Genomic DNA, 25,112 nt, shown 5'->3' with positions numbered 1-25,112 from the left:
CAGGCTATATGCTCTCTGCTGCAACTACTCAACTCTGCCATTATAGTATAAAATAGCCAAACAAAACATGTAAGTGAATGTGTGTGGCTGTATTCCAATTAAACATTCACAGAAATAGCAGATGAACTTGGTCTGTGGGTGCAGGCCAGTTTGTCAATTCCTGCTTTAGATCAATACTGAATATTAAAGTGATGAAAAGGGTTGAGCTCCCTTTCTTTTATTTTGCTCATCAGCCATTCTCCTACCCTGACCTCTGAGACCTTGAGCCTTCCCAATCTTCTCAACCCCTTTCAATGTGTTTTTTAAAATTCTTTACAAGAATTTTTCAGCCCCATTTCTTTCACATTGTTTGATATCCATCATTGCTGGATTTATGCTCAATCTATCCTTAGTGATCTTGCTCTCTACTACCACCACTTTTAAAAATTTTATTCTCCTATTCTTCTTCAATAATAGAAGTCTACAGAGAGGCAATTACATGTCACAGGGATAATTTGGAGGGGGCAAAACATGGACTGGTGGTGCTGAATGTTCATAAAAGAATTTAGAAGGGAAGAAGAAATCTGTAACTACTTTTTCCTCTACTTTAAAACTTCTTTTCACACAATATGTAACAGAGTAACAAAAAAAACCTGACATTTGTATAGTGTTTTGCTAGATATTTGAGTGCTTTTGTGTTCCTTATCCCATTAGTGGTCTTTGGTCACCCATGTAAGTATGTCAATATATCATGTGATTTTATGCAATTTCAATTTTCTTTAGGATTCTGGGATACATCATGTAGACAGAATAGGAACAAACCATGTGGGTAAACATGAAGGTCAGAGAAATGGCCAACTTCTTCATAGAGGAAAGCTGTTTATCCTCAAGTGAGTCATTGTCTTGTGAGCGATTTTCCATATCTGACAGAAAGATATGTCCTTGCGTCTCACAGGTGCTTCAGTTATGTTTCTTGACTGGGATCCTAAACATAACACATTGAACCCATCAACTTTTCAGACCCTCAACATCCTTGTGGCTTTTTCTCAAAGTGACAAAGCATAGTTTACAGAAAGCAGAATGTAAAGAACAAAATATCCCTAATACTGTAATTATAGAAAACCAGTGACTCATTCAGTGAATGCCAAAGATAAGAAGGATTTGATCAAAAACTAGAGTTAAGATTTTGACCCATTCTACTTCAGGGCAACTTCCAAGGAAGTAAAAAATGAAGTTCTACACAGCAGAATGACCACAATTATCTACCAGTAAGTCTACAAGCAGAATCCATGTGAATCTAACTTAGAACCTGCTGTAAATAAATTCTTTTTATGTTCATCAAATTTGAGAGTGGCCTTTGGGGTAGGGAAGGAATACAAAGCATATTTCAACTCTTAACCTTTAGCTTTTTATAGCTAATATAAAGGAAATGACACTGGAAAAATGACAACTATTGATAAATCTGGATCTCTATTTTTGGATTCAAAGAGGAACAACTGTATCTTCCTGATAAGGATATGAACCCTCTGCCTAACCTAACAAATAAGAACTTCCTTACAAAGAGGGAGAAAATGGATTCTACAACGATTATATTGCTACCCATTCCTAAGGATTTCTTGAATATCCATAAAAAAGGTATTAGGGAAGGATTAGGGCTCAAAATATGAAGTCTCTGGCTAGTAGCTTTCATAATTATTAAATCAATGGATATAAGGGACATTTTGTTTATGGCTCAAAAATATGTATGTACTATGCAAGTAAAATCAGATGTATACAAATTGGTCTGTAAGCAGCATTTTAAGGCTCTTCCACCTAAACACTCTTGAACACAGTGATAAAACCAACTTACATTTCTTCACATTTAATAATTTTTCATGGTTGCTCTTGTGTATGGATTCTTTGATGTCTGATGAGGGATGAACTGCACTTAAAGCTTTTCCCACATTCATTACATCTATAGGGTTTCTCTCCAGTATGAGTTCTCTGGTGTTGAATAAGAGCTGATGAATGAATAAAGGCTTTACCACATTCATTACATTTGTATGGTTTTTTTCCAATATGAATTCTTTGATGTTTAGCAAAATTTGAACTCCGGCTGAAGGTTTTCCCACATTCGTTACACTCATAGGGTTTCTCTCCAGTGTGAATTCTTTGATGTTGAACAAGATGTGTGCTCTGACTAAAGGTTTTTCCACATTCACTACATTCATATGGCTTTTCTCCAGTATGAACTCTCTGATGTTTAGTCAGGGATGAGCAATGGCTAAAAGCTTTCCCACATTCCTGACATTTATAGGGTTTCTCTCCAGTATGAGTTCTTTGATGTTTGATGAGTGCTGAGGAATGAATGAAAGCTTTATCACATTCATTACATTCGTAAGGCTTCACTCCAGTATGGATCAACTGATGCTGTACAAGATGTGTACTTCGATTAAATCCTTTCCCACATTCACTACATTCATAAGGTCTCTCTCCAATGTGAATTCTCTGATGTATTGCAAGGGACGAGCTTTCTGTAAAGGCTTTCTTGCATTCACTGCACTCAAAGAGAATTCTAGTATGAGTTCTCTGATGTTTAGTTAAATTAGCTCTGTGGCTAAAAGATTTCCCACATTCATTGCAGCTATAGGGTTTCTCTCCAGTATGGACTCTCTGGTGTCGAATAAGCACTGAATGGTAAGTGAACAGTTCACCACAATCATTACATTTATGAGGTTTTTTCTCTTTATAGGTTCTCTTTTTCCTTAAACTTGATTTCTGTTTCAATCTCTTTTCAAGTGTATGAAAGGCATAGGATCTTTTTGGAACTCTGTCTTGAGTGAGAAGGACAGACTTCTGACTAAAGTTTTTCCAATATACATCATGATCATGAGCTCTTTCTTCAGGGAGTGAATTAATGTAGGTGAACATTTCTCTTAAGTGTCTCCCCTGATTTCCTTGCTGATTCTCTAACAAATTTTCACATTCAAGAGTTGCTTTCAAGTTGGTATCACAGACACTATTTCCTGTCAGTCTGTCTATTATTGCAACCTGGCATGATGCTTCTTTGGAAAAATCTTGCACTGAAGTTGAATCCTTGCTCTTAGGTCTACACTCTGAGTCTGAAAAAAATTGAAAATGCAAATTGCTTTCATTTTCTGTGCTCAATGAAAAGGCAGTTCTGTAACAGGTAAGAGTTAATGAAGGCAAAAAGCATGGCTTCAATGAATAAGTGGAATTGACTCATGAGATGATTGGCAAAGAGAGGCAAATGGAGGGAGATGAAGAGTATATGCAGAGAAAATGAAGAGACCACATCCAGGAGAGTCAATGGGGGAAAGATGACTAGAAATAAAGAAGGAGGGAAGCAGATGAAGCAATCTATCCCTGGGTCAGCAGGAAATGTGCATACAAAATACTACTGCAGTAATAAAAATCCAGGCAGTTATCACCTTAGTGTTGAGGACAGTTACTTCTAAATTTTTAGTTAACCAATCCTACTCATATCCAAATATGCATTCTATTTCTAGTTTAATCTTCCCTAACAATGCTTTTATAACACACACCTGATAAAAAATCTCCTATGAGCTCCTAAAGATATAATAGCAAATATATAAAATTATACATGAAACAAGAATATTCATTACCACACTAATATAGGTAGCAAAAACTTGGTATCCTATCATATATCCTACTACAGAGAACTGATTAAATAAACGATGGAGTACTATGCAAGTTTTAAAAAATAAGAAAGATCTTTATTGCCATAGTGATCTTCAGGATACAATTATGTCTATATATCTGTACCTCCCCTTCTTTCTCTACACAAAAGTAGCAAACTGCAAATTAGTGTGCATAGTCTGCTACTTTTTGTGTAGGGAAAGAAGGGGAGATACAAATATTTAGACACTAGAGGCCTGCTGCACAGATTCGTGCACATTGAAAGGAAATTAATTAGAAGGTGGCCGGCGGGGCGGGACTGGGTGAGAGAGGCTGGACATGCCCTGGAGCCAACCTGTCATGGTCCCACCCCGGCCGGCCGCACCTGAGGCGGCACCAGTGCTCGAAGGGCCTCTGCGGAGTGAGCGGGGTCCCTCCGGCAGGTGGGGTCCCTTGGCCTGGCCTGCGGGGATCAGGCTGAAACCAGTAGTCTGACATCCCCTGAGGGGTCCTGGAGTGCAAGAGGGCACTCTACAAAGTTGCTGTTGCTTGGCAGCTCCTGTGTTGAGCACCCTGGTGGTCAGTGCGTGTCATACCTACTGGCCGGTTGGCCGGTCACTTAACCTTTTATATATATAATATTTGGTTATATTTTCCAAAACCAAAGACAGATCAATAAAAATGGTTACCTATGTGGAAAGTAACAGAGCAGAGGACAGGGATGGAAGCTAGACTTCTCTACATATATCTAATATAAATATAGTAGAATTTTTATATCCAATATAAAACCATAAAGCTAAAACAACTTAAGGGTGTGATTTAAAGGAATAAATAGATCAATAAAACAGAACAGCAAATTCAGAAATTAAGTCAAGTATATAGAGAATATAACAGTATAAAGGTGATATTGTAGTCAGTGAACTAAAGATAATTTGTTTTTCCAAAAAATGGTGCTGTGACCGATTAAACATTTAGAAAAAAATTAAGTTAGATCTGTCCCTCATTCCATACAGCCAAATGAATTCTATTCATTCATTTCTCTATTCTCTTACCCACATACACTAGGCTCTGTTCTAGGCACTGGGCAAAAACACACACAAAGTCCCCATATGAGAGAGAGAGAGAGAGAGAGAGAGAGAGAGAGAGAAAATTTAGTCTAACATTTCACAAATACATATAAAATTGTACCTGTGGTAAGTACTAAGTAATAACAGGCAAGTGATGTTATGAAATATAAGAAAGGGAACCTAGGGAGATAAGGGGAGAATTCCCCGAGGAAGTAAAACACAACTGAAATGAAAGTGGGGTTGGGATTCAGGTGAGTATTTCAGGTAATAGATATAAAAGCACTGAGTTGAGTGCTTCAGGTAGAGGGAAGCACTATGTACAAAAGCCCTGAGGTGAGAGGGACATTCAAGAAAAGCACAGTGGATGAGAGCATGGACTCTGGAGTCAGAATGCACGAATTTAACCCCAGCTCTGCCCTTATTAGCAGTGTGACCTGGGGCAAGTTATTTAACCTCTTTACTCAGTTATCTGTAATATGGGGCAATAATAATACCTACTTCATGAGAAATAAAAACATCTTTCTTAATAAGCATTAAATGAAAATATTTATAAAGCACTTAAAACTCTGACACAGCATAAGTACTACATATAAAATATAAATTGATATAAGGTTAGTATAGGTAGAGGTCTCAAAGTGCGGTCCATGGACCCCTGAAAGTATGTAAGTTCAAAACTATTTTCAAAATAATACTTACATGCTACCTTTTCCAGTGCCATGACATTTGCATTGATGTTGCAAAAGAAATGGTGGTAAAACTGCTCATGACTTAGCATGAATCAGGACAATGACTCCAAACTTACTAGTAGTTATTGTATTCTTCCTATTATGTACTCTTGGTTAAAAAACAGACAAACCAGTTTCACTTAAAAATGTCTGAGTAGCCCTAGCTGGTTTGGCTCAGTGGATAGAGCATCGACCTGTGGACTTAAGGGTCCCGGGTTTGATTCCGGTCAGGACACATGCCCGGGTTGTGGGCTTGATCCCCAGTAGGGGGCATGCAGGGGGAAGCTGGCTGAATGATTCTCTCTCATCACTGATGTTTCTCTCTCTCTCCCCCTTCCTTTCTGAAATAAAAAAAAATATATTAAAAAAAGCCTGAGTAAACAGTATTATTGTTATTATTTTTTAATCCTCATCTGAGGACATGCTGTGAGAGAGAGAGAGAGAGAGAGAGAGAGCGAGACAGAGACAGAGAGAGAGAAACATCAATCAGTTAACTTACTGGGGATCAAACCCACAATCCCCAAGGTAGGTACCTGCAGCAGGAATCAAACCTGCAACCTTTTGGTGTACAGGATGATTCTCAACCAACTGAGTCACTCCAGCTGGACAACAGTAAACATTATTAACTTTTAAAAACTTCAAACCTTGAGAACATGCCTTTTTAATGTTCTGGATTGATGAAATAGGACATATTCATAAAGCAATTCTGGTCATGTCACAGTATCATGGTTGTCTTGAAGATAACCACTCATGAAACAGTTTGAGTTGTGAGCTGAACTAGCCATTTTTTTCATGGACCACTTATTTCTGGAAAGAACAACTGACAGACAAGTTATGTTACCATGTTGGATATTTGGCATATATTTTCTAAAGATGAACTAAGTGAGCCTGTCACGTCAAGAAAAACAACTGACAGTGTTTGATAAAATTTGAGCTTCCAGGAATAAATTACAATTTTGAAAAACATTTAACTACCATTGATAGCCTGATAGCTAGTCAGGGGCCGACAGCTGGTCTTCCGAAGACTTTTCTGACAATGTCAGTGGTGACATCGAAAACTGTCTAAAATACCTTTATTAATTTGAGAGAGGGAGAGCAAGAGAGAAACATCAGTTTGTTGTTCCACTTACTTATAGGCTAGTCCTTGTATGTGCCCTGACTGGGGATCAAGCCCACAATCTTGGTGTATCCAATGATGCTATAACCGACTGAGCTACCTGGCCAGGACTGTTATTTTTTAAATATTGTATAATGTAATGTGCCAATATTTGGAAGATCTCCATAACTCAGCGGACCAGTATTTTCCAAAATATCAATAGGTTTTTTTAATTTTTATTGATATGAGAGGAAGGGAGAGATAGAAACATTAATGATGAGGGAGAATCATTGATTAGCTGCATCCTGTATACCTCTACTGGGGATCGAGCCTGCAACCTGGGTAAGTGCCCTTGACTAGAATTGAACCTGGGACCCTTCAGTCTGCAGGCTGACGCTCTAGCCACTGAGCCAACCCAGCGAGGGTGAAAATATCAATAGGTTTTAATGTAAGAGTGTGAAAGCCATGGATATAGTTTCAGATGCCACACTGTTAACTAATCTTTAAGAAACTGCCACTTGCTCAGTTTTGGTGTAGTATCAGAACAGCCACAAGTATCGGGAGAGACCATAAAATCCTCCTCCCTTTTCCTACTATATACTGGGGGTGAGGCTGGATTTTCTTTCTTTCCTTTTTAAAAAATTCTTTATTATTTTTTAAATCCTCACCGAGCATATGTTTTTATTGATTTGGAGAGAGAGGAAGGGAGTGAGTGAGGGAGGGAGGGAGGGAGTGGGAGGGAGAGAGAGAAGGAGGAGGAGAGGGAGAGGGACAGAGAGAGGGAGAGAGAGAGAGAGAAACATTGATGTGAGAGAGAAGCATTGATTGAACCTGCAACCTGGGTATGTGCCCTGACTGGAATTGAACCTGCGACCGTTTGGTGCTCGGGACAACGCTCTAACTGCCCGAGCCACACTGGCAGTGTGCTTTGGGGATCTGTGACAATATCTACCACAAGTGAACATGGTCTACCCTCCAACCCAACAATTCTACTTAATGTATATATCCGACAGAAATGCACACATGTGCTCATCAAAAGAGAGAATATACATAAGCAGCATGACTCATATAGCTAAAAACTGGAACTACTCAAAAACCTAGTATACTGACATAATGAAAGACTGTACAACAACGAGAATGAACTATAACTAAATGTTACAAAATGAATGTATCTCACAGTAATCTTTAGTGAAGGAAGTCAGGCACAAGAGTATATACAATATGATTCTGTTTATATAAAACTAAATCAAAACTGATCTGGGTATTAGAAGTTAGGATAAGGTTACTCTAGGAAGGAGGGCAGTGACTTAACGAGGGCACACGGGTGTTTCTAGGGGTGCTGGAAAGGTTGTTTCTTGACTTGGGAGCTGTGTTCAACTTGTGAAAATTCATAGACCTGTAGTTATATTTTTATTTATATTGAAAAAAAGAAGAAAAAGAGGCAAAATGAAGCAAAATATTAGCGTGTTTGATTTTTTCTCAACTTTTATATATATTTAAATTGCTATATTCATTTAAAATATTTTAAAAATAGCCCGGCTGGTGTGTCTCACTGGTTGAGCTTCAACCTATGAACCAGGAGGTCAAGGTTTGATTCCTGGTCAGGGCACATGCCCAGGTTGCGGGCTCGATCCCCAGTAAAGGGCGTGCAGGAGGCAGCTGATCAATAACTCTCATCATCGCTGTTTCTATCTCTCTCCCTTCCTCTCTGAAATTAATTAAAAAAATATACATATCCTATATAATAAAACCCTAATATGCAAATCGACTGAAAGGCAGAACGGCTGGTGGCTATAACACACACTGCCCCCCGAGAGGGAGGTGATTGGGGGGGGGTGGGCCAGCGGATGGTGCCAGACCACCAGCTGGGGGCCCCCCTGCCCCCCAACCCCATCGCCCTGCCTGCCGGTCGCCCTGCAGATGGACCTGATCGCCGGTCAGGCCTAGGGACCCTACCCTATATACTGGGAACAGGTTCTTAGATTTAAAAATTAAAACCTGGCAAGGCTACTCTAACACTGAAAAACAGGATGATGCAGTGATGACATGCATGGACTCTAGCTTGCACATTTTGTGGTCAACCCTGATTCTGACACTTTTAATAACTGTGTGACAGAGCCAATTAATTACTTAACTTCTCTCTGCTTAAGTTTTCCACCCATAAGATGGGGAAAATGGTACTACTGCCTCAAAGGGATCATGTTATGTACTATTTTTTATAATTAGGGCAAAAAAATGTAGCTGCCCATACCACAGTAAGATGCCTTTCACCTGTAGGAAAAGTATGGTCATTGGTGCATGCAGCAGCCTGGATTGCGAGAGGGATGTCTGACTGCTGGTTTAGGCCTGACATCCCCCGAGGGGTCCTGGATTGTGAGACTGTCCCCCCGCTCCTGTGCACCCCTCTGTGGGAGGTGACGGGGCGGGCAGATCAGGGGATGGTGCTCCCCCCGCCCCACCCTCACCCCGCCACAGGCCTCCCTCTGTGGGAGGCAACTGGGACAACAGGGGAAGGCGCCACCCCCATCACCCCACCACTGCTGCTGCTGCCAGACCACTCTGCAGGAGGCGACAGGGCCGCTGATCAGCGCTGGCAGGCACGGGCACCCCATCACACCGCCGCCGGTCACTGATGGGCTCCCCCCCCCCCCTGCCCCATCGCCATTCCCTCCCTCTGCCCACTGGCATGCACCGTGGCTGGCCTGGTGCCACCTGCTCGCCGGCCCCGCCCCCCTGCCAACTGGTGGTTCCCTTGTTCGGTCGATTTGCATATTATGCTTTTATTATATAGGTCCTATATTATACGATAAAGCATGTAGACACTGCTAATATAGTCTTTCCTAAGCACCGAAAAGTGCCTATTCTTCACTGTCCTGAGGGGCTATTATTTCTGAGGACTCCCATCTATTTGACTCACCTGAATAGCTGCTTCTGGGGACTTTTCTCTCAAGCATCAATGTTTCCTTTCCATTCTCCAAATTGTAGTTCTCAGGCTTGGAAACTGGAAGCCCTGCTCAAAGGAAAGAAAGGAAGGAAGAAATGGGACTTACTAATAGCTATTTGTGATGGCAAACATCTACCCTAGAGCATAGTGCCAAATCCCTGATCTACAAAGAGGACGGGAATTACAGGAAGATCTGGAGTGAGGGAAGATGGACTTCCGCATGAAGCTTAAAATATCTGCAGGAATCTGGGCCTGGTAAGGAGTTTCTATGCACTTGAAAACACAAGTGTTCGTGCCTGTCAAAAGAGGAGAACTTATCTTTCTTCACTGAGGAAGTTCCAGAGAGACGCTGCAGACCAATCCTCAGCTTAGGGAAGGAACTGGAGAAAACAGGACCCCAGTGGCAGCACCACACGTTGTGACTGTGGTAACTAGAATTTTTGCCTTCTGCTTTTCCTTTCTTCCTTCTTTAGCTACTAGAACCCACTTTCGTAGGGAATTTATTACATGAGGTAGGGAGGGGCTAACATAGTTCTTACCACATCCATACAAACACATATATGCACTTGTGCACGTGTGTGCACACACATGCACACAGGTACACACAGGCTCCAAACTGCCCAGAGTAACCTATTTCTCTGGCTCTAGTCGTTGTTTCATTAATCAACATGTGACCCTCTTTGCTGAAACTCCTAGGATAGAAGCACTACCTTTTTCCCTTAGTTCTCTAATTGGAAGAAGAATATAACCCTAGAGCTACTAAAGGCCATCTTTGCCACATGGGGAGACCCTAGGAATAAAGCCAGTAGGGCAAAGCCAAGCCACAGGATTTAAAAAAGAAAAAAGAAAGAAATTCCTGGTTATATATTTGATTCCCTGAATCAAGATTTTTCCCACGTGGGGAATGGAATCCAATACCTAAACTCTACCTAAACCCACCTCTCCTCATTAACAGAAGCCTCATCGCCAGGGGATGGGCTCCAGCACTGTTACCTGAGGAAAGTGGTGGAAACCCAGTGCAGCTGGGAGAAGTATCTACCCCTGGAGGAAAGGTAGGGATACAGATGAGGCCCAGCATTATGACTGAAGGAAGACAGAAATATTTATAAGTCCACACTTAATCCAGGTTCACAATGCCTAGGTAAGAGCAAGCTTAATCAGATAAAAAACACCTCATCTTTCCCACCTCCCATCAATATGCCAATGGATTTAACTGTTTTGTAGAAAGACAGGTAAATAACCCAATTTAACTTCAAAAGCCACATTTTGAAGGCAGAGATGAGCAATAACATTTGGGCTACAGTACAGAAGCAAACATACGTTGTAGTATTCATATTCACCTTGAGGATACTTCCAGATCACGGTGTGGGGCAATCAAGTACAAGTAAAAAGCAAAAGTCTTACTGCTGCTGAGAAAGTGCAATTTAGTTCTATCAAAGGACTACCAATACAGAAAGTAACTATGGAGGAGCACCAAAATCTATATACAAATACCATCCAATCTTTTCGAGTCCTGAGCTGCGCATATGAAAAGCACAACTTTAAGTAGACCACAACCGCTGGGGGGTAACATGCTGAGGACAGACTTTAGAAATGACAGATTTCTAGGAAGTGAGGTTGTACTTATCCCATATCAGTATCGACAAGCTGTTAATGTGGGCTTTTAGTTGAAAATTCGTAAGGCCACAAACTTCAAAGAAGAGAAATACCTTAAAAAGTAATTTGCCCTCTCTAGGGGTAAGCACTGCACTTAGGGGTAAGGGGAAAACGAAAACAGAACCATCTGAAAAAAAAAAATTAGGCAGGATCAACGGTTACTCAATTCCAGAAGATACCCAGGAAAATGTTATCTCTTTAAAAAAACAGATTAATTTACTTAACTTACAATAAATATGGTGTTTTTTTTAATCCATGGAAAAAAAAGAAGACTCCCTGCCCCCTAAGCTAGTGTGAATTAGGTTTCTGTCACTTGAATCCAAAAAATCCTAATACAAAACAAGCATAGGCAGTTCACCAAGAACCTAGAACAGGAATAGATTGTCTCTGGGTCCAACAGGATTCAGACTTTATGACTCCTGAATGGAAAAGCGAAGGCTTTGTGAAGCCATTTCACTGTCAATAAAGAATGCTGTCCCTGAGCAGACTGCAGAGTCACAATGAGAAGCCGTCCTTACAGAGCGAGACCAGGTTCCTATAGTTCTCCAGCATCACGTCCCTCTGTGCAGGATCCAGCTTCCCCCACTCCTCGGGGGTAAGGTCCATGGCCACATCCTTGAATGTCACAGACGCCTAAGACACAAAACATACTTCTGTTCACCATCTTTCACTTGACAGCATCCCTTCCCCCCCGCAGTTCTGGTGGCCCTGGAGCAGAGCGACCGAGTACATCTAAAGTGACAGCGATAAATGACAAGTGTTCTACTAGTGGTCAGAGTCTGAATATTCTATGTAAAGCCACTGGCATCAGTTATGTGCCAGGCGCGCTCTGCTAGGTTCAATATGAGAGTTTCTCCATTGAGAGACGTCACTTTTCTGGGGAATAAAGAGTTAAAAATAAAACATGAACTAATGAGTTGACGCTGCAGTTTGGCAAAGTAAACAAAATAGAGGAGGGAAAAAAGCCTGTCTGCATAACTCTCCTTGCGCGTCCTCAATAAAAACTTGAAGAATCAATCTAGCCAATCAGAAGATGAGTTGAAATACAGACCCTGTGAGTGGATAACTCATGGAATGAAATGACAGGCAGTGAGCACCAAATCCAATTAAGCACGGAAATAATTTAAAGCAAAAGCAGTAACTGAAAAATGATGGCAACAGATTGAGTAAGGGAACAGAAAGAACTGAGGTTTATGTGTAAATACCATAGAATTAAGTTTCTATAAGACAAAAAAAATACAAAACTGTAAGGAGGTGAACACATATAAGTATTATTATATGCCTTTTTGTTTATTTATTTAAAGAATATGAAGTTTATTTTTACTTTTTAGAGAGGAAGGGAGAGAAAGAGCAAGAGCGAGAGAGCGAGAGCATGAGAGAGAGAGAGAGAGAGAGAGAGAGAGAGAGAGAGAGAGAGGCATTGATGTGCTACTGACACATCGATCCCTTGCCTCCTATACGTGCCCTGACCATGAAATGAACCCGTGACCTCCGGTGCATGGGACGACACTCCAACCAACTGAGCCATACCAGCCAAGGCATTACATGCCTTTTAAAATAAAACCATACAGAATGTGAATAATATTCCAAGGTTATTGAAATAAATATATTTCAAATGCCTTAACTGGATAGAAAACACCTATTTAAACATTCATGAAGCATTTGCAAAAGTAACAAAGTAAATTTAAATAGATTCCAAGCATAAATAGAACAGAGCAAAAACTGATAATTGAAAAAAACATCCGAATGTCAAAATAATAAATGCAAAACCAATGCCAAATCACTAAAACTGTACTCAGAGGTGATTTCATAGCTTTAAACACTTCCGTTTCATTAAAAAATAATGCAAATAAATTAGCAAAGCATACAGGTCAAGTTAGAGAAAGAACAACAAACTAAGAGAAACAAAGAATTACAGGATAAAAGCAGAAATTAAAGGGGGGGGAGACAAGAACAATAGGTTAGCTGGGAGGTCTAAATAAGGTCAGTAGGTTGTAGTACTGTATCAATGCTAGTGTCCTGATTTTGGAAAATAAGAATAAAGTGAGGTAAAGTGTTAACTTTTGGAGAATATGAATGGAGGGTAAATCCTAACCCTAACCTTAGTATGTAAGAAATCTTTCTACCATTTACATTTTCTTTAAGCCTTAAATTATTTCAAAATAGTTTTCAAAAACGGAAATAATCTGAGACTTAAAAACATACAACAATCATCCTTGGAAAATAAAATAAAATGTAAATCTCTAAGTAGACAAGGCATTTTGAGGAAAAATGACTGAGATCTTACAGCCTGCATATCCACAGCTAAATTGACACTCAATGAAAATTAACTTCCAGACGATTAGAAGAAAAAAATCGGGACACAACTGCAAACCAATGCACGAAAGACAGAAACACACACAAAAGAAACAAGAAAAGCATAGTAAATAGAACTATAAAAATCACATGGCAAAAAAAATTTGAAACATACAATCATATTAATGCGAATGAGTTAATTTCCCTTTAAAAAAAAAGTAAATTTTTTTTTTTTTATTGATTTCAGAGAGAAGGGAGAGGGAGAGAGAGAGAGAAACATGGATTGGCTGCCTCCTGTTCATTTTCTACTGGGGATTGAGCCCCCAACTCAGGCATGTGTCCTGACCAGGAATCAAACCAGTGACCTCCTGGTGCATGGGACAACACTCAGCTAACTGAGCCACACTGGCCGGGTGAATTAATTTCCCTTAAAAAAAGCCAAAACCTGTTTATACAATAACACTCCTAAAAACACCAAAAGTTGGGGACTGGCAGTGGGAGAAATCAAAGGAAACATTACATGTCTGAATATAGTAGCGCAAGTTCACCAAGAGCATATGGAGAGATATACTGGGAAATCAAACTGTTACCCTCAGTAGGGAGAAGAAGGGGACTGAATTTGAGGAGGAAGTAATATTACTTTTACATTTACATATGTTTGTGCTGTTCACCTGGTTACAACCAGACCAGAATTAAAACTTTAATACTTTTAAAAAATTGAATACACGAAATACAAAACACAGTCCAGGCAAAGCATCACACCACACCTAATGCAATGCAAAAAGGACAAAAGTTTTAAAAATTTCCATCAAAGGTTTAATCTATCCGAGGCTCTAACAGTCTTGAATCTAACAGCAAAGTGTTCCTCTGGCACTTGTACTTGGACTTTCCTTGGCTACTATGCTGGCCAGGGAGTTCAGGTAGGATTCACTGTGTCTCTGACTCATGGTGGTATGTGTGCTTCCGTGTGTGTGAGCAGGTATATTCCATAGGCCTGTCCAAATTGGTCCAAGAATGGGCCTAATAGCCGTCAAAGAGTTAACCCCTGGACTTCTGCTGGAATGACCAGGAGGGAAGCTGCCCTTTGTCTGGGATCCTCAGCCTGGGAAGCTGTAAGCCTAGATGTGGTAGGGGCCAGCACTAGGAAGAAAACTTGCTTGAGAGGAAAACCCACAGAGAGAAAAGAAGAAGTCAGTGAAATGGAGGAAATGGGTTCTAATGTTATTACTTGAGCTCTATTTCTAGTTAGACCTGGATTTTTCATTCATGATAGCCAATAAATACCTTTCCCTTACATCAGTTTGAGTTGAGCTTTTATCATCTGCAACTTAAAGCTTCTTGACTCATAGTCTTCAATACTAATGTAAGGCAGTTGAGAAACCAATGAAGACAGGCAAGTATATAAGGACCCCAAGAAGTCACTTTTACAAACAGTAGCAATGCACAATATGGACTTTTTACACATGGAATCACAGTAGCAAAGAAAAAGGCTAATTCAGGAATCGTGGGTTGTGGCATGCCACACACATCATGAAGAGCTCTTTTCTCTTACCTAACTTCTTTTAATAAAAATTTCAAACATCCAAAACGTTGAAAGACCAATACATGAATCACCCATATAGTACGACCACCATTTAAATTTTTTCTTTTCTTTTTCTTTATTTCAGAGAGGAAGGGAGAGGGATAGATAGAGATAGAAACATCAATGATGAGAGAGAATCACTAATCAGCTGCCTCTTGCACACCCCTTACTGGGATCGAGCCCACAACCTGGCATGTGCCCTTGACCGAAATTGAACCCGGGACCTTTCAGTCCCCAGGCCAACACTCTACCCATTAAGCCAAACCAGCTAGGTCAACCACCACTTAAATTAATTCTTAATATTTGACTTTGTTAAGACAGATTGGAAAATTGTTTCACTTTCTAAACTTGTGCATTCATCATCTTGGAGGGCTGGATTTTAACTCTTTAAGTTAAGCCTTCCATAGGCTTTCCTATTCAAGTGCTCTTCTGAACTTTTGAGCACTTACTATTTTCATAACTCATTTCAGCTCTAAAGAAAGGTGCTTTCTTAATTTCTTACATAACAGTCATGTGTATGTTGATTCCCTTGCAGAAACATAAATTTTAAGATATACCCCGAAGATTAAAAATGGCGGCAGAGTAAGTGGATGCTACACAGACACGCTCCCAGGACCAAATTGGAATTACAACTAAAATACAAAAGAATCCTGAATAATCAACTAAAGATTAAGATATGCCCCATATTTTCTATTAAAATAGTTTCCTACGTTACCAAGCTCAGCAACTAGCACAACAGGCAAAGAAGGGTAATTATGCTCCTTACCTGCCTGGTGACTGACAATAAGTATAACTAGATGGAGAAGATGCCACGGGTTAGCAGAAAACATTTTCTACTGAGTCCATTAGCCACCCGAGTAGTCTTAGATTAGAACTCAGCTCTCCAGGTGGGCTCTAGTAGACAAAGGAACTTGACATCAAAAAGAAGGGTGCGCCTGTACTCTGAGAAATAAGGTGGAATTTCAATAATCAGTACAGACTCACCTGGGATCTGGCTGTGAGGCGGAGAGCTGCCACTTCTCCCTTTTCTGTGCTCTTCTCTTGGGAATAGAAAGACTCCTGGAAAGACGTAGCTACGGGCAAGAAAGCGGTAATTGTGGGATCTAAATCTATGTTGTGCTTCAGATTTACAAGACAAAAATTCCTCCCTCTAGGAATGATGCTCCCGCAAATACTGCACCTGAAGGCAGCCCAGACAACCCTTGACCCTGGGGTCATGGAGAAAGTCCAGGAACGTTGCCACTTGGACATAACACCTACTGGCAGGTGGCACTCTCTAATCTAGAAATGAGGATAAGCCAGTTTATTTCCAAGCTTAATGTACTTTAAATTAATATAAGAAAAATAGGCTCAGTTCTCAAAAATCACCCTGCAAGCTTATTTAAATGTAGATCACTAGATTCCACTTCCTAATAATTGCTACTAGTAGTTGGGTCTGAGGTGCACTCCAGAAATCTAATGAGCAGGCCATGGGTCAGGAGAAAACATTTTCTACTGAGTCCATTAGAAAAGGCTGACATGAGGTCACAGAGCAAACTTCAAGAAAGACCGGGCTAGTCAATCACCGACCTCTGCGCCTGTTCTCTACGATGCAAAACAGCAGTATTTGCGCGACTGACATAATAGGATTGTTGTGCCACGGGAGTAACAGATGTGGGGAGATATTTTCTGCCAGCCAAATAAGCTACGTTCTCAGACTCACTGACAGTTGGGTGAAAAGAACGTGGGAGAAAAAGTGACTGAGGCTGTGCTCTGGCCTGAGCTGCTAACATTTTGGGGTGGCTTTCCAGGACCCACTGTGCATCAGCTCAGGGGGAGAGGGGGTCCCCCACACCAAGCCCTGCATTCTCATGCAAGGAGCCCAGCCATGCCCCAGACAAAGGAGACTGGCAGAGCCGCCCGCCAAGGGCCACCTCCCCGGGGGCAGCCCATTTCCTTTCGGGGAGGAAGGGCCCCTTCCACACACAGTCCAACATCCCCGCAACTCTCACCTCTCTTCTCGGGCATCTCGGCCCAATCTGCCTCCATGATCCCCAATCCTCACGGTTCCGAAGATTCGGAGCTCCCGTCTCCCCGCTCCTCAATCTGGACCTCTCAGCACGTCACAGCGAGAAGCCCCGTCCTCCCGCCGGCCGGCCCTCGGGGCGCTGCGGAAAGGCCGGGTCAGGTCAGGCCCCGCTTCTTCCTCGGTCCCGGGATGTCGGCACCTGGATCCCGCGGGGGGCCAGGTCCCCCAGACCGATCCTCGGATGCCTGTTCCGGCCGCTCGGCACTGTACCTGCGGGGACCGAGCAGCTTGGAGGAGATGGCGCCGGGTTCGGGCTCTCTCTGAAGCCCGCGCCGGCCCGCGCCCCGCCCGTCGCGCCCGCCAGCACCGCGCTCGCACCCGCGTCCCCGGGAGGCGGCAGCCGCCGGAGGGAGTCCGGCCGGAGCGGGAGGGGATGGGCTCATGGTCCGCCCTCGAGGCCCCTTCCACAAATGCGCGCTCCAGCCCCGGCTCGGCACAGACTGCTCCCCAGGGGGCCGCCACCGGAGCCGAGCGCTGAAAAGCGGCCTCCGAACCCCACTCACCTCCCATCCGGGCTTGACAAAGGCTCCCAACCTCTGGGGCCAGCCCGGAGCCGCGCATGCGTAAGAAGGGGATGGGGCGAGGCTGGCGAGCCTCATCCAGCCCAGAACTACGATTCCCAGAAGGCCCCGGGCACGGCCAACCTCCGTTTCTCAGCAGGTGGGAGCACTCGTGGCGCTGTCGGGGGCGGGTGGGGGGTGGGGGTGGGAATTGGGGTCGGGATGTGAAGAAGCCGACTCGCTCCTTCTCGCTCCTTCTCGCGAGAGGACGGGCTGCATCACCCACGTGAGGAGCATCGCCTGGCGAGCGCTGACGTCAGGGACTCGGAGCCTAGGCTGTGCGGCGCGGCGCTGGAGGGACCAGGGTCCGGTGCTCAGGGCCGCCGAGGAGTTCCATCTGCGTTAACCTAACGTAAGATGTATGCGAGCAGCCTATGCCTTTTCCGTATATTTTACCTCAACACACTCCTTGGCCTTCAAATAACACGAAAGGTGTACTTTTAGGAACAGTGGGGTGTACAGGGACACCGATGTTCGTGCCTCCATAGACGACTCGTAACACTGAAAATGCACCAGTGAGGGAGAGAAGTGGGAAGTGTTCAGACAGTCCCAGTAAATCTGAGCAACATGTCCTTGTAAGCAAGCGTAACATCAACTTTGTCAGAAGAGGCGGTTCCCTCAAAGCATGGGTAGTCTCTCCTCACCTACCCACCCCGACTCAGTGTTTCAGCTGCCTCCTCTTCACACGCCCATTTGCAGAAGCAGGAGTGAGAATATCCTCAGCTCTTCTCCCACTGCGGTTACCGCCCAGTCCTGTTTCTTATTTCGTAAAGAACTCTCCCACGTGTCCATCTCTCTCTTGCCACTGGCTTTCCCTTCGTTTTGGCCACCGCCCTTTCACTAGGGTTAAGGTCAGCCTCCCAACTGATTTCTCTGACTCACTCAGCGTTGCTTTACACCAATCTGTTCTCCACCCTTTGCGGCCAGTGACCATCCTAAAGCAAGAACATAACGGCACTTTACTGCTTAAAACTTGTCAGTGGCTTTTGCACACCTTGGGGAACGATGGTTTTTAGTTCCCACAGGATGGCACCCTTTGTCCAGCTCCCATTGTCTGTGCCTCCTGGTATTCACACCCTTATTTACCCCCCTCCCCACATCCCCCCCACCCTGCTCCCTGTGCAGCCCGCATCCCCTCCCCTTCATGTGTTGCAAAGAGGGACCTGTAGGGAGAACCCTGGGGCAGGAACAGCTTTCTGGGCAGTGGATCCCCTAGAGGTCTTGCTGTGATCAGACCCCAGGACAGGGCCAGCAGGTGGAAATGGGGTTCCAGAGGGGTCCCTTATCTATGCCAATGGGAATCCTAGCCCTCAGGCTGTCATACCTTTTCCTCTGCAGTGGAGGTCTCAGCAGATCACACTGTGTGTGTGTGTGTGTCTGGAGTGGAGGATTACAGGGGTAGAGAACCAGCAAAACGGGGCTCTGAGGGCTTCCTCCTGGTGACTGGGAACTCTCTTTATTGTTCCCAGTCCTGAGCTCCACACAGGAGAACAGAGAGGAGCTGACTGATGGGGTCCTCTACTCCATGCCCCTGGAGGAGGCACAGGTGCCCATACATCTTCCAGTGTGCAGCATGGCCGCAGGGTGAGTGCAGGTGCTGAGGTGACCCAGACTCCAGGGTCCCATGTAGTCAACGGGAGCCCGAGGTTCCAGAAGCTGCCCTTCTACTCCCCTCGGTACCTCCTAGAGTCCAATTTCCAAAGGAATCTGGGGCCCGTATCCTCCCCACAACCCACTCTTACTGTCCAGCCCCTTTCAGATGAGATGCAAAGTCACTGCCCACAAAGATTTAGGAATATCCGAAGAGAGACTTTGTACCATTTCCCATCATGTTCAGTCAAGAGTGTTTTTTGCATTTTTCTACAGATTTTCCCTTTTTAATGCCCATCTCCAAGTGTCCACGTCGGCCTGACAAGCCTTACACACCTTCTCCCACTCTTACACATCATTGTGATTACTGGGGATGCTTTTCCCGAAAGGACATGGGGCTCAAGGTACCAAGTCTGTTGCTTTGCCCTTTGCTGCCCTGAGGACCACATCCCTGTGGCCCCTCCAGGTCAGGAGCTGGGGCTTCTCTGGGATGTACATCATACCAAAGGGGGGAACTGTTATTATGGCTGGCTATGCAGCTGTTCATTTCTATGGGACCTGCACGTGACCCCCTCCTGTTGTCTTGTCAACGGTGCTGCCTGAACACCCCACTTGTCCTAATATTCAGACCCTTCCACCCCAGGAACCCTCTGTGTTCCCATCTTAGAATGGGATGTTCTGTCAGAAATCCCAGGGTGACCTTGTTAACACAGGGAGGTGCTGTCCATCCTCTGCTAAGAAATGACTAAGATACCAGTGTCTCTCATCATAACTCACCTCCAAGTCTATGTTGCCTTTCGAGAACCTTTTCTCTTGTCCATGTAGAAAACGTGGAAACCTGTGCAGAATTTTTGTGAATTTATTTGAGCCAAAGTGTAGACAATTGCGGTGAAGCAAAATCTCAACCGAATGAGGTAGCAATGCCCCGGAGAATGGCAGCTTTGCACTTCATTCTATACATTACAATCAAAAGTGGAGACTTGTGTGGTTTCATGAAATTCATTGTTGATAGATGAGGGAAGCAGGAGAAAGCACAGCAGGGAAATCTCTGGGCCTGGAAATAAGGTAAAATGATAGACATGCACTTCTTTCACTTAGGTGTGTATAGGTCAGTAAACAGTCAACAATGAACTCAATAACAATGAGGGGATGTGTGGTCTCTGCAGAGAGCAGAGCAGTGCCTGTGCTCCGAGTGTCTAAATAAAAAGGAAAATTTCTTTGACATTCCAAAAATATGTTGTCATAGATGCAACAAGACAATAGACAGGCTCAGTTAAGATAAAGATTGACTTTATTTCAGGGAAGATGACAGCCTAGGACTGTTGTCGGCAAACTCATTAGTAAACAGAGCCAAATATCAACAGTTCAACGATTTAAATTTCTTTTGAGAGCCAAATTTTATAAACTTAAACTATATAGGTAGGTAAATTGTTATTAACTTAATTAGGGTACTCCTAAGACTTAGGGAGAGCCACACTCAAGGTGCCAAAGAGCTACGTGTGGCTCGCGAGCCGCAGTTTGCCGACCACTGGCCTAGGACACCAGTACCCACCATAAGCTGCTTTTAGCTAAAAAACAAAACAAAACAAACACCACACTTTAATTTCAGACCATTCTTTGTGGTTACTTTAGTTCTCTGAGTTGGCAAGACCGCCAGTTTAGCATCTGGTCCCTGGGATCAATCCTGTCCCATCTCTTGCCACCAATCACTGAGTGCTTGGGACTCAGTCTGAGCTGGAGCCCCCAGCCTACCTGGCAGTTTATGAGCTGCTTCTGATGGCATGAGTCTCTCTCCCAACACAGGATAGAAATCAGACCACCACCTCCACAGCTGCGGGCTTGGACAGCATGCCCGCTGCATTCAACACACAGATGCCCATGAATTTGTTTTCCACATGGGAGGTGGAATGCTCCAGCCCCACCTGCGTGCCCAGGCTATGTAGCCTCACCTTAACCAAGCTGCTCATCTACAAGAAGCTGGAGAAGAAGCTCAGCGCTGTGGTGGTCACTACTAAAATGCAGGCCTCCACAAACATCTTGAGGTCTGATGAGCTTCTGCTGCCCCCTAGTGGTCAAGTGAAGACCGACCTGGTGCTGACCATCCTGCTGTATCCTCACTACCTCAAGAGAGAAGGCAAGCAGCTGCAGATCTTGCTTCAGCAGAAGCAGCGCTTTAACAAACAGACCATCCTGGGTTACCGGACACTCGCCATGGGCACCATCGACATGGCTGAGGTGATGCAGCGACCCCTTGAGGGTGGCCAGATGCTGAGACTCCATAGCACCAACATGGAGGAATCTGCCCACATGGCTGAGGTCAGCATCTCCTCCCTGTCCAGCCAGCCCATAGACCCCAAGGACAGCACCCAAAAGGCTGGCCCCAAGTCCAAGTCCCTGGTTCATTACTCAGAGATAGAGTATGAAATATTCTCGGATCAGCAGGGCAGCTATCATCCCGGGCATGGGCAGGACCAAGAGGAGGAGGACTTCGACTTAGAGGATCCCAAAAAGCAGCACCAAAGTGTAGTAAGATCGCCACTCATGACCAGGCAACAAGATGCCAACAAGAAAGTTGGGGCGTGGCTGTACAGGGTGCAAGAGTGGGAGGAGGTCCTGGATTCAGAGCAGGAGTCTTCATAGCATGTGCCTGAGGTGGAGGAGGACCTAGATTTGCTGTGTGACTCACTAGAGAACCGTGACAGTGGCCCATGAGAGTGTCCTCAGGACCCCGAAGCCCTGGCTCAGGCCATACTTGGAAGACCTGTCCCAGCCCAGCTCTCAGATGGAATGCTAGAGCACTCACAGTGTCAGCGCCAGGAGGAGCCTCCAGGTCCAACCCATGTGACAGAGAAGATGAGCCCAAAGCCACCAGTGGGCGCATCACCAAGACCAAGTCTCTCCTCATCGCCTCCACCAGATCCCAGGGGGAGCAGGTGGGCCGCTTGGCCTGGAGCACATCCCTGAAGGAGCGGCAGGTGGCAGAGCCAGAAACAAGCGGGCCAACAGCCTGGACAACAAGCACTGCCCAGACGCCCTGAGCCAGCTGCAGATCCCCAGGGAGACGGTATATGACCAGCTGAACCACTTCCTCATCTCTGACAGCCAGCTGCCCTAGAACATCCTCCTCCTCAACGCCCCTGACTGGCAGGGGCAGTTCCCGTCTGAGTCCAGCAGCAACACATGCTGCCCGGGGTGTGCACCTGCTCCAAGGCTGAGGTCCAGGCAGCCTTCAGCACCATCATTTCATGGATGTAGAGATACCGTCACTACAATTCCCAGCCCCCCAGCCTGTGAAGATCGTGGTGTCAGGGGCACAGCATTACTTAAGCACCGTGTTGTGGGTCTTCCTGAAGCTGCTGTCCTACAACCTATTCCTCTCTCCCCCTGGCTGGGCTACATGCACTTCCTGGTCATCCTGCTGGGTTACCACCTCGTGGCCAGGTACCTGGGCTCCGTGCATTACCGCTACAACAGCTTCATCCGGAACCTGCCCAGGCGGGACCTGTTCTACAAGGAGGCCCAGAGGGCTGTGCAGGACACGCTGCCCATGGTGTTGAGAATCACACAGTGCGTCACAGGAGCCAATTGTGTCCACCAACTGCCCATCGTGGAGGCCACACTCACCTACAAACAGAAGAGCCCCAATGAGGAGTCCTTGAACATCATTCCCTTCGTGGGGGTTGTGGAGCTTGGTATTGTGAGACCATTCTGGGTCGCCTCAGGACACTCGGATTATGCGGCCCGCTTGGGCTCTAGAGTGCTGTCGTCCACCCTCCATACGGGTCTGCGGCCAACAAGGAGGCATCACACATCCTTCTCTCCTCCCCGTCAGTGAGTGGGGATGAGTTCTCCCCCAGCCAGGGTGTTGGTGCTCAGCTGATGGGGTTGCAGGTGGATTCCTGGAAGGCAGCCCAGCCCACAAACAGGAAGATAAACGGGGAGAAGGAAGACCTGCCTGCCACCAAAAACACACTCCAGTGCACCTTCCGGTCTCTCCAGGGCACAGGGCTAAGCACTTTTGTCATTAGATAAAGAGATTGGAGATTCCATTATGGGTCCCAGTCCTGGGTGAAGCCAGATCAGAAATCCCAGGGTTGAGCGGTGGGGTGCAAACTCACCCAGCTGTCTAAGATGGGGCTGGTTTGGGCTCATTCAATCAGCAAATATATGAGAAGCCCTGCCAGGTACAGACACGTCTCTAGGCACTGACCATAATCCAGTGCACAGAGCAGACCCCAAGCCTGCACTACAGAGCTTCCTTCTAGTCGGGAGCGATTCAGTCACACTAGGGCGCACAGGCTCAGAGTGTCCACAGGACAGCCGATGTGACGTCCTCCTGGCCTTCTCTACCTATGGCTGCACCTTCCTGTATTGTGAAGAGGACACTGAACCTCTGTTCCAGTAGAAAACGTGATTTGTCTTTGGATCAGAGTCATGAGGGGAGTATGGGACCTGAATTCAAGGTGCTGGCAGAACCCTGGATCCCACTCATGGTGGGATTTCTGCTGGAGGGCAGAGGTCTGAGGGTTTCTCCTAGGAAAAAAGGCAGGAGTCAGAGAGCTGTTCATGTGCACATGGGTGGTGTGGGTGATTGGGGAGGTCAGTGGACAGAGTGAGCCCCTCAGAAAATTCACACCCCTCTGCTTCTAATCCTAGCTGACTCTACACCCTTATCCAGGGACCTTGTTCACTAATCTGGTAGAACCTTCTCAGTGGTAGCTTGGTGGTAGCTCTCTCCCCATGGGAGTTAACTGTCAGTTAGAGAAGAAGAACCCCACAGGGCAGCTAGTGAATTAGGCAGCACGTAGGAGCAGGAGCCAAAGTCTGAGGTGTTAGGAGGTCTCTGGACACCAGAGGTGCAGACGGATTTTCTTCATTCACTCATTGGTCAGTTATAACTGGAGCACCTACTGTGTGCCAATGAGTGACAGGAACTTAATAGACACCAGCCCGCCCTGTCCTCATGGAGTTGACATTCGGGTGGGAGGGCAGTGGGAGGGTACAGGGACACTGAGAGAGCATGTCTGGTTCCCCTGAAGAAGAGGACAGGCAGTTCCCTCATTGATGCAGAGCTGTCAGTTAGGAGGTCTTTCTGCCAGCCGCTCCTGGGTGACCAGGCACATCTCTGCCAGGACTGCCAGGTTGAATGTGGGCAAGGGATAGGTCTGGCTCCTGGATGGGCAGGAGCAGCAGGCACAGGACCCTAGGCTCTCTGAGTGGTGCTCTGGGAGGGCCATGTGGAAAGAAAAGCCAGGCCTCCGACGCTGCTGTCAGTCTATCTCTCTCCCCAGGGTCATCTCCTGCATCTTGGGCATATGGCTGGACCAATAAACTGAGGATTTTTATTGGCCGCCAGAATTTCCCAGCCTGGTCATGCTTTTGGCCTCCATAGAGCTCCTGTTCCAGTCCCAGACCTGCCAAACCAGGCCCAGTATCTCCACTCACAGCTGGAGCACCTGAGCCCACTGAGGCGGAGACACAGCAGGAGGAGGAGTGGGTGGTGTGTGTGAGGGGGAGGGCACGTGGCTGCGCCACTCAGAGAAGAACTCCGAGAGCCTGGGCTTAGGCAGGAGCACAGAGCTGCTCAGGTCAGTGCCCCATGGCCTGCAGTCTGGAGGGCTTCCTGGGGTGGGGGCTTGAACTGGGACTTCAGTGACTGAGATGGGAGGTTCCCTTCCTTGGAAGGCACACAAAAGGCGGTCATGGTGGTAACATAGTCTCTTCCTGGATCTACAGAAGCAGCTCCAGAGCAAGATGAAGAAACACTTAAAGAGAAAATGCCAACTCTGGTGCCCTCTACTGAGCCAGAGCAGGCTCCAGGCACAGCTGTCACCGAACTTCCAGATGTGGACCCACTTGCAGCTTCTGAGACACTAGCCTCAGCTTCCGGGAGGCCTGTGGCCCCAGATCC

The 25,112-nt window shown here is 45.4% G+C and overlaps 2 protein-coding genes and 1 pseudogene across 5 annotated transcripts in view; 1 reads left to right on the top strand and 2 right to left on the bottom strand.

The window, feature by feature from the left end:
- The window catches only part of ZNF624 (zinc finger protein 624), a 57,406-nt gene extending 40,390 nt beyond the window's left edge, over positions 1 to 17,016 (bottom strand). Inside the window, exons 1-2 of one of the 3 annotated variants that reach the window (XM_036315940.1) lie at positions 16,975 to 17,016; positions 15,968 to 16,056 (exon numbers count right to left, since the gene is read on the bottom strand). The gene's annotated coding sequence lies outside the window, so the exon portion shown is untranslated. Of the gene's footprint in view, positions 1 to 9,423; positions 9,517 to 10,790; positions 10,801 to 11,624; positions 11,657 to 15,967; positions 16,057 to 16,974 lie in introns of those variants that run through there. The other 2 variants (XM_036315941.1, XM_036315938.1) reach the window with 2 other exon arrangements.
- On the bottom strand, positions 971 to 17,711 carry ZNF286A (zinc finger protein 286A). 2 transcript variants are annotated; one of them, XM_036315942.1, is made up of 6 exons: positions 17,555 to 17,711; positions 16,975 to 17,261; positions 15,968 to 16,056; positions 11,625 to 11,739; positions 9,424 to 9,516; positions 971 to 3,080 (listed from the first exon to the last, which is right to left on the bottom strand). In XM_036315942.1, the coding sequence occupies exons 2-6, from the start codon at positions 17,009 to 17,011 to the stop codon at positions 1,852 to 1,854; spliced, it is 1,563 nt and encodes a 520-aa protein (XP_036171835.1). In that variant the 5' UTR covers positions 17,012 to 17,261; positions 17,555 to 17,711; the 3' UTR covers positions 971 to 1,851. The 2 variants fall into 2 exon arrangements, with proteins under 2 accessions (XP_036171835.1, XP_036171837.1); XM_036315944.1 differs by lacking the exons at positions 9,424 to 9,516; positions 11,625 to 11,739; positions 15,968 to 16,056; positions 16,975 to 17,261; positions 17,555 to 17,711 and adding an exon at positions 5,382 to 5,685.
- A 3,299-nt stretch (positions 17,712 to 21,010) lies between these two features.
- On the top strand, positions 21,011 to 24,139 carry LOC118659686 (annotated as a pseudogene).
- The last annotated feature ends 973 nt before the right edge of the window (positions 24,140 to 25,112 follow it).

This window comes from Myotis myotis, unplaced genomic scaffold, assembly GCF_014108235.1.
Source record: "Myotis myotis isolate mMyoMyo1 unplaced genomic scaffold, mMyoMyo1.p scaffold_m19_p_69, whole genome shotgun sequence".
Taxonomy (NCBI): Eukaryota; Metazoa; Chordata; class Mammalia; order Chiroptera; family Vespertilionidae; genus Myotis; species Myotis myotis.
Note: the sequence above shows the minus strand (reverse complement) of the source record. Positions and strands in the feature narration are given on the sequence as shown.

Excerpts from the sequence above, each read along its gene's own strand:
- ZNF286A (XM_036315942.1), bottom strand. The coding sequence starts at position 17,011 with ATGGAGGCAGATTGGGCCGAGATGCCCGAGAAGAGAG. Across the intron at positions 11,740-15,967 it reads GCCTCACAGCCAGATCCCAG|GCGTCTGTGACATTCAAGGA; the intron begins GTGAGTCTGTAC and ends TTTGTGTCTTAG. Across the intron at positions 9,517-11,624 it reads TAGGAACCTGGTCTCGCTCT|GGCTTCCAGTTTCCAAGCCT; the intron begins GTAAGGACGGCT and ends TCCTTTGAGCAG.